We start from the raw sequence: 19,329 nt of genomic DNA, 5'->3' as shown, positions 1-19,329 counted from the left end.
GACTTCTATCTATTTTCAGAGCTAAAAATATTAAAGCGTGGAAAGCGTTTTAAATCAAATGATGAGGTCATAACAGCCCTTTACAGCCCTTCCTGATTCTCACTTCAGGGATGAAATTCATAAATTGAAATCTCGTTGGAACAAGTGTATTGATGCTCAGGGAGACTATACTGAATAACAAAGTGCATTTCAAACCATAAAACTGTGTTTTTCTTATCGCGCCGCAAAACTTATTGAGCAACCTAGTATAGCATACAAAGATCATGCTTCCGAACAGGTACAGAACAAATAAGCTGGGATTATCAGGTACCAGAAATCGAAGGGAAAAAGTCGTCAAAACAAGGCAGAAGTAGCAGCAAATACCTTCTGGTTTATAATTCCGCAATAAATTAAAAGTGCCAATACTCAAAAATTTAACAGATTCAATATATTTCTATAAGAATAGCAGAATACAAATCTATATATGAATGTTAAAAAAAGACCAACTCTGAAATAAAAGTGTGCATTAATAGCTGCTAGTGTCAACGAACACTGCCCTTCTCTAAACGAATCAATCCAAGGCGAGCACAGCACTGCCAGATAGAGGCCATGGCAAGTCGGGCATATCTTTAAAGTTTCGGCGCGTTTTCATGCAAAACGTTTCCACTTTCGTCAGTGTGTATCTTTTGATGGTGGAGACGCCGCCAATTATAACGATTCGGTCATTAAGTGTGGCGATGTCGTGGCCATGTCTAAAATGAAGAAAACGCAGGCAATAAAACAAAAGCATAATTAAGTGATAAGTTGGATGAGGAAATAAGTTCAGAAGCGAATATGGAAATGCATTAATGTGGTGATCGTTTTATAACTAATTGTTTTTTAACGATTTCATTATATTCCAATCCACATAAACTAAGTAAAACTAAAATTATTGGATATGGGAATAAGTTTCCGCCCTCGTCAAAGAGGTGTCGCTGCTGATACTATTTTTGTGTGCGCTCTAGTAATATAGGTACTGGTGATTTGAAGGTGTATATATGAGGTATCGACCGCAGTAGTTGACATTCGTTTGAAGCGTAAAGATCCTTTTGACGTGATAACGTCTTATAATTCGATTTAACAGGCTGCACGCACGAAAAAATGTGTCGTTACCTTGCTCATTTGTCGTTACCTTGCTCATTGCATTGAATGAACTGCAAGCGAAAGCGCGGAACGAACGACAAAGCAAACAAAGCAAACGAACGGCAACGTTCGACATCTTGCTCTCTCCTACTTAAGTGAGCGTATATATGTATGTATATGCGCATATGTACATATATAAATTCACGTATTTGTATTTGCATATGCCTTCTTATTGATTATTATTAATTTGATTCACTTGAAGAATTTAAAATAAAACCAAGTTTGTTAATAATACCTGTTGTTTTAATGTTATTATTATTAATTTTTCTATTATATATGAAGGAAAAAATGTATGGTAATATTTACCATATACCTTATAAGATATGTTGTCTATACTAATATTATAAAGAGCAAAACTTTGTTTGTTTGTAATGAATAGGCTGAAAAACTACTGGACCGATTTTAAAAATTCTTTAACCATTCGAAAGCTACATCATCCACGAGTAACATGGATTACATTTTATTTTGGAAATAGGGCTCGAGATATAGGTCAAAACGTGGACCCGGGTAATCTTCGGATGTGTATGTACAATATGGGTATCAAATGGAAGCTGTTGGTGAATGCTTTAGTTCAGAGTATTTTTCATGCCGCTCCGTGACTAGGGTCTTGAAATATATGCCAAAACGTGGACCCGCCGTGTCTTTGAACCGAATTAAACCAAACTTACACACATTGTTAAGTAGGTATTGAAGATGATTTCCGTTTAGTTTGAATACCTATTGGTAGATAGGGTCTCGAGATATAGGTCAAAACGTAGACCCGGGTAACCTTCGGACGTGTATGTACAATATGGGTATCAAATGAAAGCTGTTGGTGAATGCTTTATGATATGTTATGTTATGTTATGTTATGTTATGTTATGTTATGTTATGTTATGTTATGTTATGTTATGTTATGTTATGTTAAAGTATATTATGTTATGTTAATGTTACCTCATTCTCTATATCCATACAAAATATCTATCAAACAAATAAAATTAAAATTTTCTTTTGAAAAATGCAACCATTCAATCAGTATTTTCTTATGACGTTATCACGTTAAACTATCGTCAGTAAACCGACTTTACAGACAACCTCTCTTTTTTATCAGACGGCAAAAATGTTGATGTCTACGTTCGTCTCGAAAAAACCCACATTTGCGGGAAGTCAAGCTTCATTATTACCTTCTAAAGAAAAGTGCAGCTAAAACGTGCCGTTTATTGATCATTGATCAATATCAAACACTCCATCCAATACAACTTGTAAAGAGTGGTTTCGACGCTTCCAAAGCAGCAGTTTCGACGTGAGTGATAAAGATCGCGAAGGGGCATCGAAAAAGATACTCGAAGATACTCAACTACAACAATTATTGGATGAAGACGGATGTCGATCCACTGATGATATGTCTAAAGAGTTGAATGTTGACAGATCAACCGTCGGCGAACGTTTGCACGCGATGGGAACGGTCCAGAAAGCAGGTAACTGGGTGCCACATCAATTGAAGGAGATGGATATTGAGAGCCGTTTGGTGACGTGTGAGATGCTTCGTGAACGACAGAATAGAAAAGGTATTCTGTATCGCCAGGCCAGACTTTAGAAAGAAATATTTAGAAGGAAAATTGAAGATTTGAATAGGTCGAGCCCAGGAGCTCCAAGAGACTTGGTGGCTCCTAAAACACTCAGGCTAAAAAGCCCAGTGTATTTAGAGCTCTGGAAAGAGGGTAGATAGTCAAGGAGAAAAAGAGAAAAGTATGAGAGAAAGAGATAGGAAAGAACAGAGACAGAGATAGAAACAGAGACAGAGACAGAGGTAGTTAGTCCTGTGAAAATTTTCCAAATTCTTTGGCAAATCTGTAAATATCCTCCAGTTTTAGAGCACAAATATTACTCATTCCCACGACATCGGAACCCAAAACTCGTAGCCTTGGTCTAGCAAAGGCAGGGCACTCACCGAGACAGTGCTCAGTGATATCCGCCTCCTCCAAGCAAGACAGGCACATTGGGACCTCAATGATTCCAATGGTGGTCATATGCTGACCCAATGGGTTGTCTCCTGTAATGATACCGACCATCCCCCGAACGTCTTTCCTTCCAAGTTTTAGTAGAAAATTTGACCATTTTCTATTCGGACTTGTCACAAAACACTTTGCAGTTCTGCAGCGTTCTAGGTCGGACCATCGCTCTTTATGTAAAATGGCTACATAATCGCTGATCCAATTCATGATTCCTGCGGAACTGATTCCGATTATTGGCGCTGGCCCTTGTGCGCAAACCGCTGAGCCATGGTTGGGCAATTCATCGGCAATTTCGTTTCCTTGAACACCGAAGTGTCCTGAAACCCATATAAGTACAAGCCTGTTCTGTTTTGCGACAGAATTAAGCTTCTTCTTTCATTCTTGAACAATCTTTGAGGTTTGTTTCGCATTCTCCAGAACCTTCAGTGCAGCCTGACTGTCACTGAAAGCTCCAATCTTTTTCCCGCTCCATCTCCCATATTTAGAGGGACTGAATTGGGAAATCTTGCCCCACCCGCCGTTTTCGCCAGACATTGCACCATCGGATTACCATCTGTTCCGATCAATGCAGTCAGCCCTTATTGAAGAGCAATTCACTTCTTACGAGGGCATCGCAAACTGGCTCAATGAATGGATCAAGTCAAAAGAACTCGTTTTTTTCGTCAGGGGAATCCGTATGCTGCCTGAAAGATGGAGCAAAGTTGTAGCTTCCAATGGCACATACTTCACATAATTCTTTAAATAATTCGTAACTTTGGCTAAGAAAGGACGGAAACTTATTCCCATACCCAATAAATAAAGAGAAGAAGGCGCGAAAACAATTAATGTGCGACATACCTGCCCCATTTAATATCGCCGTAGTGATGCCAATGGCCCTCACTAAAGTTATAGTGGTCCACGGATGACAATGAAGTCAGAATACCATCCGAATTGAAGCCAATGCCGCCAACGAGATACAATTCCTTCTCAGATGGTCTGCAAAATTTTCCAAATAAACTGAAACGAAAAATAGAATAAAATACTGGGTAGTATAATTTATGAAAAAAATAGAAAAAATAACAATTTTTGTATTATAAAAACTAGGCATTCGTGTTTAATATTGCTTTCGTCACTTTCTATCGCAAATGCTGAATACTCCGATTGAAATAAAATTGTAAACCAAGCCTTGCTGGAAATACATTCAATGATCCCCGGTTTCCAAACAAACAGTCGACGTACCTTACCTCCCCTTCACTGTTAGCGCTTATAATTTAAATGCTTTTTAGGAGCTAGCATAACGCCACCCTTGAAATTTCCCCCGAGGTTCACACTCAATAGTAGAAAATCAACTGCATAGTACCGAACTTTTATACCCCCATTTTTGGAGGTGTGCTCTTTATCAGCCTGTTATTCAGCTCGGAGCGAATTCGAGCTGACGTCACTTGGGATGTGTTTACAAAAAAACTGAGATTGTGTTGGTGATATACGAAGAAAATCAACCAATTACGCTTCGTTGTCGTCTGAGCAATGACCGATTGGACTTGTGAGTGAAATTATCGTGCAGAATTCGGCTGCCGAATCTCCATATGACGTGGCAGCGAAATTCTTCTCCCAGTTTTCTTTTACACCTTTATTAAAGAGCAAATTTTGTAAATCTATGAACCATGAACGCAACCAATAGCGTGAAACGAACCACAGGGTGTGGTAAATTTTTCAATTTGCTGGGTGGCATGGACACACTAACCGCCTTTGTAGGGCTCAAGGCCCACCTAAACCTTTGCGGGGCTATGCAACTCCACATCAACCAAACAGATAACCACAGCTACCACGAAAACCTCCCCGAATCACCGTTCGCAAGAACAGGTCGGAGTGAATTCTGAGGGCTAATGATCCCTGTGGTACCGAAATAAAACCTTCGTCAGATCTTGTACCCGAAGACACTACCAGTTGAGCTTGCATACTACTTAGGAACTGGTAACACCCTAGATTTGAGTCGTCATATCGAAACTGTACCGCAAGAGGAACTTAAAACAGTCAATTCTGAGTGGTTCGCAACCATATTTTTGCCAGAAGCTTTCGAGGAATTTAGAAAAATCAACCACCGAAGATGAATCTATGCGAGTTCCCACGTATCGGCTCACACAATAGAGTTCTTGACATTTGCGACGTGAATGGATAAGGTGTCATGGGCAAGTCTACAGCATGGAATGGTTTGCAAAGTTCAAAAATGAATTACACGTCCCGCAGCGGAAGGCCTTCTGAATTCAATGAAGAACGTCTCAAATCACTTTTGCAGGAGAACAGCCGCCTAACCAGTCGTGAATTCGAGGAAAAAATGAACTGCGATCATAAAACGATTCTCAGTCACATTCGTTCAGTTAGGAGCCTTTGTGCCTCACGAGATCAACGAGAAAAAAAAAACAAGGAAAGTCGCCTTTTCTGTCGCCTTTTCCGTCGCCATTGCTTCTAAGCATCTCGCCCGCCTTCGTGCAACACACGGCCATAAACAGCCCTTTCGTTCCGAATCGTCACGGCAGATGAAAAATGGTGCCTATACATCAATATGAAGCAAAGAAAGGAGTGGGTGGCTCCAGAAGGCACGCCAAAAACGAGAGTCAAGCTGGATCTTCATCCAAAGAAGTTCATGATGTGTGTTTGCTGGGACTGGGAGGGCATAGCGCACTGGGAAATGCTCGAAAAGAAAGCCACGGCCAACAAGGTACTCTACATTGTTCAGCTATACGGCGCGAATGAGGCTATTCGACTGAAATGATCGACATGGTCAAGTCATACTGCTTCGCGACAACGCCGGGGGCGCGGTACAATAGACAGGGCTAATTTACTGGGGCGGCAGCCCTTGGTCGGGAAAAACCCGAGTCATTCCGGTAACGTAAAACCAGCTCCCATAGGAATGCCCGCGTAACCTTGGCCCAATTACGTTCTGGATACTGTAGCCGGTTAAACTCCTACCTATCCAGAATCGACACCGACATACTAAACTTATGTGCGGCATGTGAAGCCACCTCGCACGACACTAACCACCAAACCCACTCATCTATCACTAACACCTCTCTCCCTCTGGACCCAACCTGTCGAAACAGCAAGTTTCCTGGGCCTACCGTTAGATGAGTTAGACGAAGACGACTGGTGGTTACACTAAACTGACAGGGCAAAGTTACTGCTTCAACAACAACAACATCGACAACGCCAGGCCCTATGTTGCACAAGTCGTCAAAGTCGCACTCCAAGACCTCGAATGGAAGTTCCTTCAGCATTCGCAGTATTCTCCGGAATTTGCACGGACCGATTACCATCTTTTCCGCTCACAGTCAAACCATATGAAGGGTGTTACCTTCGATAAGAAAGAGGTCATTGAAAACTGGCTCAACAACTTCTTTGACACCAAACCAGGCGATTTTTGGCGGAACGACATCAACAAATTGCTCGAGAGGTGGAAAGAGGTTGTAAATAGCAACAGCGAAAATACGAGGGCGTGTCAATAAGTCCGTGACTTTTTGTATTTCTGACCTCTTTACTGAAAAAGAAATACTGCTCCTGTCCACAGGCATCGGTCAGTTGACTCCTGTCAAAATTTGAACGTGCTGCGTCAGTTAGTTTGTGTTTTACAGCTACCTTTATCAGACTACCCAGTAATTTGAGGAGAAAATGGAAAAAACTGAATTTCGTGTGCTTATGTAGCCGATTCACCCTTAGAAACCGACTGTTTCGACTGTTGTTTGGTCTCTGGTGTGTGGTAATGGATCCATGTTTCGTCCACGGTTACAAAACGGCGCAAAAACTCCTCCATATTGCGATTAAACAACGCCAAACCTTCCTGTGAAGTTGTTACACGATTGCGTTTGTGGTCGACTGTGAATTACTGGGTAGTCTGATAAAGGTAGCTAACACAAACTAACTGACGCAGCACGTTCAAATTTTGACAGGAGTCAACTGACAGATGCCTGTGGACAGGAGCAGTATTTCTTTTTCAGTAAAGAGGTCAGAAATACAAAAGGTCACGGACTTATTGACCCGCCCTCGTATACATATTTGATTAACTTATTGATATAATTATTGTTTTTCGTTTAAATAAAAGTCAACGGTAAAAACACTCCATCCATCCAGCTCCAAATCTAACTAAGTAAAAATTGCACTAAAAAGAATGGCAAGTGCTTGAAAAATTAATTGACTTTGTATGTCTGTATGCGCAAATACATATCCATACCCCCACATATATACCTAAACATTCAGCAGACGCAAATTCCACTTCCTATCTAGTACAATCCACTTGCCGTCGTGGATCATTTCCACATGAGTATTCTGTCATAAAATCGGACTTTAAACCGCTTACCGGGGAATACGCAAATGCTGCTTGCCTTTAATCCATCGCCCACCATCGACACTCACACCACGCCGTCTAAGAGTAGGCAGAGTGCCATCACCAATATCGCTACCATCACCGATATCAACAGCAGCAGCAGCAGCAGCAGCATCACCACCATTCACATCATTGGCTCTGGGCATCGGCATATCCGAAACGTATTCGTCGCCGTAGGCACACTTCAAACTGTAATACTCCATCGAATCGGTGATTACGTCCACGACTGCACTTTTTGTTGTTTCGACAGCAAAGCTGTCACCACTCCCATTGCCGCCTTTTGCCGCGCCATTGCCGACGCCATCGCCACCACCACCACCACCACCATTTATATCCACTGCTGTAGTGGAAACACCAGCGAAACAATCACTCTCGGCGGATGCTCTCGTTTTCGTTTCGATTATGCCGCCAGCTATCCAAATCTCGTTATTCACCATGGCAGCCATAAGGCCATAGCGGCCCACATTCAGTGGCGCTTTCTAAAACCCATAAATGACAGACAAGTCATAGTGAAACAATCCCAAGAGTGGCATAAAGTCAGAACGGTAAACGCATATTTGTTCATAGTTCATAGGCCGTAGTTGTTGTTGTTGCAAAGTACGAGTGAGTATTTTTTGTTAGATTTGGTTGTATTGGCAATTGATTCGTTCGTTCAATGATTCGATTGTTAGTCCAAAGCATGCAAGAAGAAGAAAATGGGTGTGTAAATGGGCCATGCCAGCATAGTTTATGAATATTATTTGTGTAGGCTGGTTTTTTTTTTTTGTGCGTGTTTTTATTTTTTTGTCGCTCTTATTTTAACTGATTGCCCTTTTACTTGCTTCTAGCTATACGGGCTCTGCATCTACGGGCATTTTTATTTACCTTTTTCCATGTTTTGTGCAGAATATTGTAATACCAGACCGTACGCAATGCAGTTTCATTAACGCCTTCACCACCAATCACGAAGAAGCCATTAGCGCATTTGCCATTTCCCTGCTTCGGCGCCTCCTTTATGCCTTTGCAACGTTCGCAAGCAACTTCGCCGCCACAGAACTCATCGCTCACAATTGCCGCAAAGTCACGGCGCGGTTCAGGCAAATTGCACTCAAACGTCCATTTTATAGTCTGCGGATCAAAGCTCCATACAGATTTTTCGAAAATCTATAAAAAGAGAAAATAAAAAATTCCAAATAAAAATATTGCCTGGCTAATGAATTTGTGCGGGAAAATTATGGAGTTGAACCGAGGTTCGAAGGCCGCTAAGGATATGAAATATCAAATTTTAGAAAGCAGTTTTTGACGTGATAACGTCTTATAATTCGATTTAACAGGCTGCACGCACGAAAAAATGTGTCGTTACCTTGCTCATATTAGTGTTACCTTGCTCATTACTGTTCATATGTAGTTACCTTGCTCATATTAGTGTTACCTTGCTCATTAGTGTTACCTTGCTCATTGCCGTTACCTTGCTCATTGCATTGAATGAACTGCAAGCGAAAGGGCGGAACGAACGACAAAGCAAACAAAGGAAACGAACGGCAACGTTCGATATCTTGCTCTCTCCTACTTAAGTGAGCGTATATATGTATGTATGTATATGCGCAAATGTACATATATAAATTCACGTATTTGTATTTGCATATGCCTTCTTATTGATTATTATTAATTTGATTCACTTGAAGAATTTAAAATAAAACCAAGTTTGTTAATAATACCTGTTGTTTTAATGTTATTATTATTATTTTTTTATTATATCTGAAGGAAAAAATGTATGGTAATATTTACCATATCTATACTAATATTATAAAGAGGAAAACTTTGTTTGTTTGGTTGTAATGAATAGGCTCAAAAACTACTGGACCGATTTTAAAAATTCTTTCACCATTCGAAAGCTACATCACGAGTAACATGGATTATATTTTATTTTGGAAATAGGGCTCGAGATATAGGTCAAAACGTGGACCCGGGTAACCTTCGGATGTGTATGTACAATATGGGTATCAAATGAAAGCTGTTGATAAGTGCTTTAATACGGGGTAATTTGTTATGTTATGTTATGTTATGTTATGTTATGTTATGTTATGTTATGTTATGTTATGTTATGTTATGTTATGTTATGTTATGTTATGTTATGTTATGTTATGTTATGTTATGTTATGTTATGTTATGTTATGTTATGTTATGTTATGTTATGTTATGTTATGTTATGTTATGTTATGTTATGTTATGTTATGTTATGTTATGTTATGTTATGTTATGTTATGTTATGTTATGTTATGTTATGTTATGTTATGTTATGTTATGTTATGTTATGTTATGTTATGTTATGTTATGTTATGTTATGTTATGTTATGTTATGTTATGTTATGTTATGTTATGTTATGTTATGTTATGTTATGTTATGTTATGTTATGTTATGTTATGTTATGTTATGTTATGTTATGTTATGTTATGTTATGTTATGTTATGTTATGTTATGTTATGTTATGTTATGTCATGTTATGTTATGTTATGTTAAAGTATATTATGTTATGTTAATGTGAATTCATTCTCTATATCCATAAAAAATATCTATCAAACAAATAAAATTAAAATTTTCTTTTGAAAAATGCAACCATTCAATCAGTATTTTCTTATGACGTTATCACGTTAAACTATCGTCAGTAAACCGACTTTGCAGACAACCTCTTTTTTTTCTATTATCTTATAACAGTCGTTGTTGGATATGACATGGAACGGCTACGAGTAGATTGATGCCAAAAAGCCCCTTCTCAGGAAAACCATCGACTTGTCTGAAAACGGCTTCATATAGGAGGAGGAGGAAAGTATCTAAAAATGGGTATATGTATTAGAGTGTCCCAAAAAAATTAAAGTGTTTTTTTTAACGCATACCCTCTTATTTTGTTTGAATGGTCTCAAAACATCCAAAAATAAAGTTTCGTCTATTTAGAATCACGGCGCGCGCGAACTGTCGGATTGATTGCATGTAATTACTTGTTTATTTTACTAGTAATCGCGTTTTTTCGTGTAGTCAACATGTCAGTGGAGTTACGAAGTTCCAAAAAGGAGATATTTCTAATAGGGGACGTAAAACATCAAATCACCGGTTCTAAACTTCCCTCTAACGGGCAAGTACTGGCAGTTTTGTTCTTTAATATTCGTGAAGTGAACTTAAGTGTCAATGAAAGTGCAAATCTCACAATTTGTGAGTGTATTATTTATTGGGAAAAGGCACGTATACCGACCAGATCAATATCTAAATGTGTTAAGAAACTAGTTAACTATACCAAGTTTGGAGTGAATTGCAAAAAAATGCGAAAAAAACTCAAGAAGTGTTTGAACAGCGTCGAAAGGAGTTTGTTTCAAACTTAAAGAATTTGTTTGACATTGCACATGCCGATGCTCTTCAATCGATTACAATAAATGAAGATAAGATCTTCTTGCAGCGCCAAAGAGAACCAGGTCGGCCCGGTCACTTAGCCGGAGTGGACAAAAAACTGACAAACAAAGAGGAAAGGACGCGCCTTAGAATCATCGAGGAGGAAAAACGACGTGCTAAAAATTTTTCATCCTTAGCCCCATCAACATCATCTTGCGAACCACCACTAGAAAAGTCCTCTTCTGATTGTGAAATAATAGAATTAGAAGAAAATAGGCCCAGCGCAAGAGAAGCCTCCTCTCAGCTCGATAAAACTTCTATGCGGAAAAATATCATAACTCCCAAGTTAGTTGCCGCATTACACAGGTGCCAGTTAAGTGTGAGGGATTCTGTCTTTATAATTGAAGCTACTATTGAGGCTCTGGGACACAATACGGATGAATTCCCTATAAGCAGGTCCTCCATCCATATAGTTCGTACGGAAATGAAGCTATAAAAATTTATTTTCAAAACAAGGTCCCGGACACGATAACTGTCCACTGGGACGGAAAACTGTTGCCAGCTCTAGATTCACGTAAAAGTAAAGAAGAACACCTACCGGTAATTATTACATACGATAATAAAGAACAAATTATTGCTGTTCCTAAATTGGATAGCTCGACAGGAAGGGAACAGGCAAACGCAGTTTGGGATGCTATTACGAATTGGAACCTTGAAGACAAAGTGCACATTCTCTGTTGTGATACTACTGCTTCTAACACAGGCCGCATAAATAGAGCATGTGTGCTTCTCGAACAAAAACTGGGTAGAGAAGTGCTTATTTTTGCTTGCCGTGATCACGTTTACGAATTAGTACTTAAAGGCGTGTTTGAGGCGAAAATCAGTCAAGTAACTACAAGCCCAGATATCCCATTATTGAAGAAATTCCGAGAAAACTGGAAAAATATCGATCCCGAGAAAATCTATCTATGACTATCGCGAATTAATTGAGCTTTCAATTATATTTCTTGGCGGAGATTCAGAGAAGAAATTTAAGATTCGGCACCAGGTGCTATGCACCAGGCTCTATGGATGGCGAGATTTTGTTCTTTTACTAAGTTTGCTAATAGGTATAATTGATAACTGATCTATCTGTTTTAATTTCAGAGAAAAACATTGATGACTTCGTCTTTGTCTGTTTAATCGACTCCAGATTGACGACAGTTTTCTGAACAAGTGCCCCTCTTCGTTGTCAAATGATGATTGGTTTCTACAGTCTAAAAATAAGCTTCTAGGACAGAAATCAGTTAATGATACGGCAGAACGAGCGGTTAAGTTAATGCAAGACTTCCATGGTTTGATCACTGTTCAAGAGGAGCAAAAACAATTTTTATTACGTTCCAACAGGTATATCCCGACTGTAAAAAGCAAACTTTGAAAAGAAAATTTGATGATTGATGTCCCTTTTATAATAAAAAGAAAATAAATACGAAATATTTTTTTTATTTTTATTTATTTAATTAATCTAAAAATTCAATTAAACTTTTCTCTATTGTGAGCCTATAGCTTTCATACTAACTTTTAAACTTAAAGTTTGACATCAAGTCGGCACGGGTTAATGACATCCGATCTCAATAATATTTTATATTTAAGTTTTTAGAGTCAAATGGAAAAAAAATAAAGGGTATGCGTATTGAAATTCCGAAAAAAAAAATTCCCCCTTGTAGCCTGGGACACCCTAATATGTATACAAGGTGAAGTCCAAAATAAACAAGACTGGCGTCATTAAAATGTTTTTGATGGCGCCATCTTTTAATGAGTTAGTGCGTTGGAATTTACCTCCCTACCTCACTTCCAGTGAGAGCTTGATGACATTCGGTTTAGTGGAAGCGAAGTTATTGCGTCTAAAGTGTCAGTAAGTTTGTGTCATCGGCACAAAAATGAGTTTTGAACAAAGATCTAATATCAAATTTTGTTTGAAAATCGGTAATCGTTTACCGAAACATTTGAATTGATGAAAAAAGTTTATGGCGATGATTGTCTACCTCGTACCAGAGTTCGTGAGTGGTTGACACGTTTCAGAGATGCTTGTGAGGACATAAATGACAATGAACATACGGGCCGCCCAAAATCAGTAATCATCGAAAACTCCATCGAAATTGTTCATCGTTGAAATTCATGGAATCGGGGTTTAATATTTCTAAAACATCGATTTATCACATTTTAACTGATCATTTGGGCTTACGAAGGTCTGTGCACGTTTCATTCCGCACAAGCTAGCTGAGGACCAAAAATTGCTCAGAATTCAACATTCGAAAGACCTCATTAAAGAGGCGAGAAAAAACGAGAACTTTCTTTACAACATTGTAACTGGTGATGGAACGAGGTGTTTCCAACATGCACTCGAAACTAAGCGTCAAAGTGCCGAATGGAAGGCCCTAGACGAGCCGTCACCCAAAAAATCGCCTTTGGAGAAGTCAAAAATCTAATCGATGCTCATTTGTTTTTACCATTCCAAGGGAATTGTCCGTAAGGAGTTCGTGCCAAAGGACAAACCGTCAATGCAATTTTCTATCTTGGTGTTTTGAAGCGAATTCGCCCTGAATACCACGAAGAAGGATGTCGCCGCTTATTGGATGATAATGCACCATCTCATTGATCCACTCTTGTGACTGAATTTTTGGCTAGAAATCGCATTTTAACCATCAATCACTCACCGTATTGGCCTGATATGGCTCCCAGTCTCTTCTACTTATGTTGCATTTGGCCATGAAAGGAAAAGGCTTGTATCGACATCCTGAAGGACATTCCGGTCAAGGGCCTGCAACACTCTTTCGAAAAGCTTTTAGATCGCGCAAAACAGTATATCGAGGCCAGAGGGGACTATTTTGAATAAATAAACTTGAAGTTATCAGAACAAAGCTCCTGTCGTTTCTATTTCAGCTCAGTCTTGTTTATTTTGGACTTTACCTCATATTTATAATTGGCGCGTACACCCTTTTTGGGTGTTTGACCGAGCTCCTTCTCCTATTTGAGGTGTACGCCTTAAAGTTGTTCTACAAATGTTGTACATGTCATACCAACAGAAAATAACAGGTCAAAACCCACTGCAAAAGTTTGGCAAAAGATTATTTTAAAGGCAACCTTTTGAAGGCGGCGTGGAACACTCCAGCGCTCTAGTAGCAACTAAGTACTGTTCTGAAACATTCGGCCTTTAAGAGGTCAGGCATGTCGCTCACTTTATTCTTCTTATTATGAGGCGCTACAACTGTGTGTCGGTTTTGGCCGAATCCGAAATAGCGCACCAACTGTTTCTTTCCTGCGATCGTTGGTGCCACTTGGAAATCTCGAGTGAAGACAGGTCCTGCAGCTTTTGGTGCTTTCAACGGAGATGTGAGCTTCCTCTTGCACGTCTTCCTTTTTGTGGTATCGTGTCATAAATTCGACTTGCAGGAGGGGGTGACATGGCCAGCTCATACAGCTCGCTGTTCCACCGTACGCTGAAGTCCTCACTAACGCAGAGGGGGCAAAAGATCTTACGTAGAATTTTTCTCTCGAAGGCTCCCAACACATTCTCAGCGTCCATGTTTCGGGGTCATATAACAGATCAGGAAGGATGAGCGTTTTGTAAAGAGTCCGTTTAGTTCTTCGAGAGAGAGAGAGAGCTCTCTTTCTCAATTGCCTACTGCGCGCAAAGTAACACCTGCTGACAGGAGTTATTGTCCGTTTGATCTCCACGCTCACGTCATTTCTGTTGTTAATGCTGGTGCCCAGGTGAATAAAGTTCTTCACAACTTCGACTTGTTGATTGTCAAGACTGGCGTATTGTCCAAGGCGCGAAGACTGTTTGTGCGTTGACAGCAGGTACTTTGTTTTGCCCTCACCTCGCTCTCTTACTGCACAACCCATTAATAAAGTAATTCTTCCTAAAATGAAGTGAAAATACGTCCCTACCGGCAATACAATCAAATTCACGTGGCCAGAGTGAAGGAAACTATGCTTAGCCATGGGACTGAGTACTTAGAGGTCAAATACTTATACATAAGTAGTGACGCAGAACGCCTCCAACAATGTCCCAGCAGCAGCCTTTTTACAATGAAAAAATAGCCAGAAATCGGCACACAAACTCGGGCAGATGGAGGCAGACAAAAGCAGAAATTTGGAAAGTGATTTCAGTGGACGGTGAGCTTGGACGATGACAATCAATATCCAATGTGGCACCTCTTGGGGTGTTTGAGAGAAAGTTTCTGCGGAAGATTTTTGGACCTTTGCACGCTAGCAACGGCGAGTATCGTAGGCGTTGGAACGATGAGCTGTATGAGCCTTACGACGACATAGACATAGTGCAACGAATAAAAATCCAGCTGCTACGTTGGCTGGGTCATGTCATCCGAATGGATACAAATGCTCAGGCTCTGAAAGTATTCAATGCGGTACCAGCTGATGGTAGCAGAGGAAGAGGAAAGCCTCCTCTGCGTTGTAAAAATCAGGTAGAGAAGGACTTGGCTTCACTTGGTCTTTCCAACTGGCGCCGGGTAGCACGAGAAAGAAGCAACCGGCGTGTTTTGTTGAGCCAAAGTCGCATAAGGGGTTATCGCGCCAATCAAAAAGAACAAGAAGAAGTATCCAGACTTTAATCTCCAAAAAGCTCAATAAGATTTCTATACCCCTACAACCATGCAGTTATTCCCGCTCTAGAAGTACACGAAGTATCCCATTCGGTAATCCGGCCTTAGTGGATATCTCAGTTTCTATTAAACTCACCGACTTCTTTGTACATCCCAGCGCCGTCTTTGTGCCCCCTATAATGTAAATGAGTCCGTTGCAAACAAGAGCAGCATGATGATGACGTGAGCCGAATGGTAGGAAACACAAGTGCTTCCACTGCTTAGCACCAGCAACGTAGTAAAGCACACGATCACCAAAATTCTGTGGCCGATTGGCTTGCGAATCTACACCGCCACAAGTACCACAACCACCGACGCCATTGTGATTATGCAATGGCTCCATGTTGTCCGCATCACTGCCACCCAAAACTTTAAAATTTTTGCGTTGCTGCTGCAATGTCGTCATCACGTTGTCCCGTAGACAATGCTGACAGTATGGATCGATGCCGCCGAATATTAGTATTTTACGACCTTTTATGCTTTAGAAGAATAAGTAAAAAAATAATTTTATTGCATCTACGTACTAATGCTTATAAATATGTATGTGTGCAATGTATAAATGTATATACATATGCACTTCTGGAACTCACGCTTTAAATTCGACTTCCTCTGCAGTTGGCATAACACTCTTGAGCGCTTGCACTATTTGTATCATGTGTTGCTTCTCACTCTGTTGCGCCATTCGCTGCTCATTGTGATTTTCTATACGTGGCGGACATGTTGCTTTTGATTCCCTAACATTGTTACATGGCGTTTGAGAGGCTTTTGTATGCAATTGTGTTGTTGGTATCATTGTCTTAGGGATATCGCCTCTGCCACCAGCCACACTACTCACACCACGACAAATGTAACCGCCTTCAACACAATGATTCATTTCACCACCGACTTGTTCGTATTCATCATTCAATATCCGGTGAGCGTCACATTTCATTTCATGCTGCTCTGTCGGAATGGCAATGTCATTAATGGTATTGTTTTTGTTGTAGTTGTAATTGTAGTTTGTTGATTGCTGTTGGTTTTGTTCTTGCAAGTGGCGAAGGTGTTGTTGCTGATGCCGATTGTTGTTATGGTGGTGGTGTTGTTCGCATTGTGCTATGTAAGTGAATTCGTGACAACTAGTCGGCGTGGAAGGCGGAACCTGGGTAGTTGTCATTTTGCTGCAATTTTTGAGACTTGAAGAGTTCAGCACAGTCATATTTTGCTCACCGTGATACCGTTGATCTATGTTTGTGCAGAGATTACGAATTAATGAAGGTGAGTAAATGGAAATGGAAATGAAAGAGAAAGTGAAAGGTTCGCGGAAATTCAAAATCAATTTTCTTTCGATTCATTGTGCAAGAGAAAAGAAATTTATAGATTGCACAAAGTGGCACAGAATTAATCACCCTATCGGAAAATTTATTTCATTTTTGCAATTGGCATTGTACGTCAATCATACTTATGTGGCACTTGTGAGCTATACAGCTGCAGTATATAAAGCAACGCGTTAAAGTTATTCAGGCTTATTATGAAAACGGGCAACGGTGAATGACCAATTTTCGAAGAAATGAGGCATGATCTTCAGTGATGAGGTACATTTTCACCTCAATGAATTCGTCAATAAGCAGAATTGCCGCATTTGGGCGAATGGTAATCCAAGAGTGATTGCCGAAAAACCAACGCACCCACAAAGAGTGACTGTTTGGTGCGGTTTATGGGCCGGCGGCATCATTGGGCCGTATTTTTTCCAAAATGAGGCCGGTCAGGCAGTTACTGTGAACAACGCTCGCTATCGTGAGATGATAACGAACTTTTTATGGCCCGAATTGGAAGATATGGATGTGGGCGATATGTGGTTTCAACAGGACGGTGCCACTTGTCACACAGCTAACGAAACAATGGCTATTTTGCGCGAAAAATTTAATGGCCGAATAATCTCACGCCGCGGCGATGTCAATTGGCCGCCAAGATCATGTGATTTGACTCCGTTGGACTCCTTTCTTTGGGGTTATTTGAAAGAAAATGTGTACGTCGATAAGCCAGCAACAATTCAAGAGCTAAAGGATGAGATAATTCGGCACATTAACGACATAGAGCCTCAATTATGCCTCAGCGTCATCGAAAATTTGGACCATCGGATGGAGGTGTGCCGCCAAGGCCGCGGCGACTATTTGACCAATATTTTGTTCCATACGTAATTGAGCTATACCAATATTATCATAATAAAGAGAAATGACAATAATTTCTTAAAGAAGTGTATTTTATTCAAAATCAACACCGGCCTTTGAAACTTAACCACCCTTTAGATAAGCAATGGAGCGCTTAAATGTCAAAATAAAGATTTCTATCACTATAGATGGTTTTTTTTAGTACAAAATTTATTAACAAACAAAATTAGATGATTAATTTTGAGCCCCCTGTATAACGCAAATGCAAATCCGATTTCAAAGCAAACAATTCACAAAATATGGAGTCACTTCGTCTGCTCTCAGGCCTTTAACAGTAAAGTTAAAAAGGGGAAAGTTGTGGAAAATAATTCAAAAGAGTAAAGAGAAGCAAAATGAGGAAAAAGTTGTAACATAAATGCAGTAAATTCTGAGAGGCGAAATATACATATGTATTATTTTCTCTTTCTCTCTGCCAAGTACTGTCTCCATTTAACTGGAATACAATTTTTTGGCTTCAATTAGAAAACATGTGAAATGCGAATTCGTATCTTTTGAATTAGTTTTTTTAATATACAGTCGAATCCCCGATAATTCGAAATGGCAAGGGGATCAGTTTTTTTTTCGATTTACACAGAAATTCAAATTATTTATTTTTTTTTATTAATATACATTTCATTTTTAATTTTTTCTAAGAAATGTGTGATGTCTTCTAATTCATTTAAGTTACATAAAGTGCAATTTAAATCCCTTTGGCTTCCCAAGTATATTAAATCACATCTGGCTTTCATAATCCACATAATTTTATAGATTTCAGTATTATCGTTTAAATAGCTGCTGGCGTTGTTATGGTCTAATTCCTTACATAATCGGGTGCTTTGGTGTGCCCTTTCCCATAAAGTTCGAATATTCGAATCATGAAGATTATCAGTATTGAAATTATATTTCTATTCCACTCTCTTTTATTTGAAGTGCCCCAGTTACATGTTATATTCGACTTTTGTGCCACATTACTAATTTCTTTAACCCAAAATATCTGTTTTTCTAAAATCTTTTTTGATAGTATATGAGGCAATCTGTTATCATCACATTCAAATAACGTTTTGAATATATATTTTAAATGAAGCTGCAGTGTATACAAATGAAAACTTGGAACATTTGTCTCCAAGAGAATGCAATAAGATGGCGTATTACTCGGGAGATGAAGTACCCTTTTTAAAAAATAAAGTTGAATTTTGTCTACTTCTTCAAACAATGAGTTTCCCCATACCTGAGCAGCATAACTCTGGATTGCTCTAGTCACCGCTAAAAACAGTTTCCATTTTGCCGACAACTTAATTTTATTTTTACTAAGAAATGTGCGCCAAGTTGCATTTATGCTATTTTTCACTAGAACATTTCTATTTTCTATATGTTGCTTGAAACTGAGTTTTGATGTTAGCTTTACACCCAAGTAATTACATTCTTTCGTTATTGGTATAACTTCGCCGTGAAAAAATCACTTTTCTTTTTCTGCTATTCTACCGCCTCTCCTAAGTTGCTTATCATTTTTTGAAGAGCACTAACCTCATCTGCCAATATGACGATATCGTCAGCATATAATAGCAAACGGATATTTAACTCATCTATAAAGAGTCCCCCCTTGTTAGCCTTCTTGTTGTGCCGA

General features: G+C 39.5%; 1 protein-coding gene across 1 annotated transcript in view; it reads right to left on the bottom strand.

Annotated features, from left to right (window-relative positions):
• Window positions 1-477: 477 nt before the first annotated feature.
• LOC129238966 (uncharacterized) overlaps window positions 478-19,329 on the bottom strand; it is a 28,656-nt gene continuing 9,804 nt past the window's right edge. The window contains exons 8-13 of the mRNA XM_054874216.1: window positions 16,110-16,740; window positions 15,617-15,998; window positions 8,377-8,655; window positions 7,486-7,991; window positions 3,993-4,151; window positions 478-731 (exon numbers count right to left, since the gene is read on the bottom strand). Of these exons, the coding sequence (XP_054730191.1) occupies window positions 551-731; window positions 3,993-4,151; window positions 7,486-7,991; window positions 8,377-8,655; window positions 15,617-15,998; window positions 16,110-16,740 (2,138 nt within the window). The 3' untranslated portion in view covers window positions 478-550. The remainder of the gene's footprint in view (window positions 732-3,992; window positions 4,152-7,485; window positions 7,992-8,376; window positions 8,656-15,616; window positions 15,999-16,109; window positions 16,741-19,329) is intronic.

This window comes from Anastrepha obliqua, chromosome 2 (assembly GCF_027943255.1).
Source record: "Anastrepha obliqua isolate idAnaObli1 chromosome 2, idAnaObli1_1.0, whole genome shotgun sequence".
Classification (NCBI taxonomy): Eukaryota; Metazoa; Arthropoda; class Insecta; order Diptera; family Tephritidae; genus Anastrepha; species Anastrepha obliqua.
This window is presented reverse-complemented; position numbering and strand designations above follow the sequence as displayed.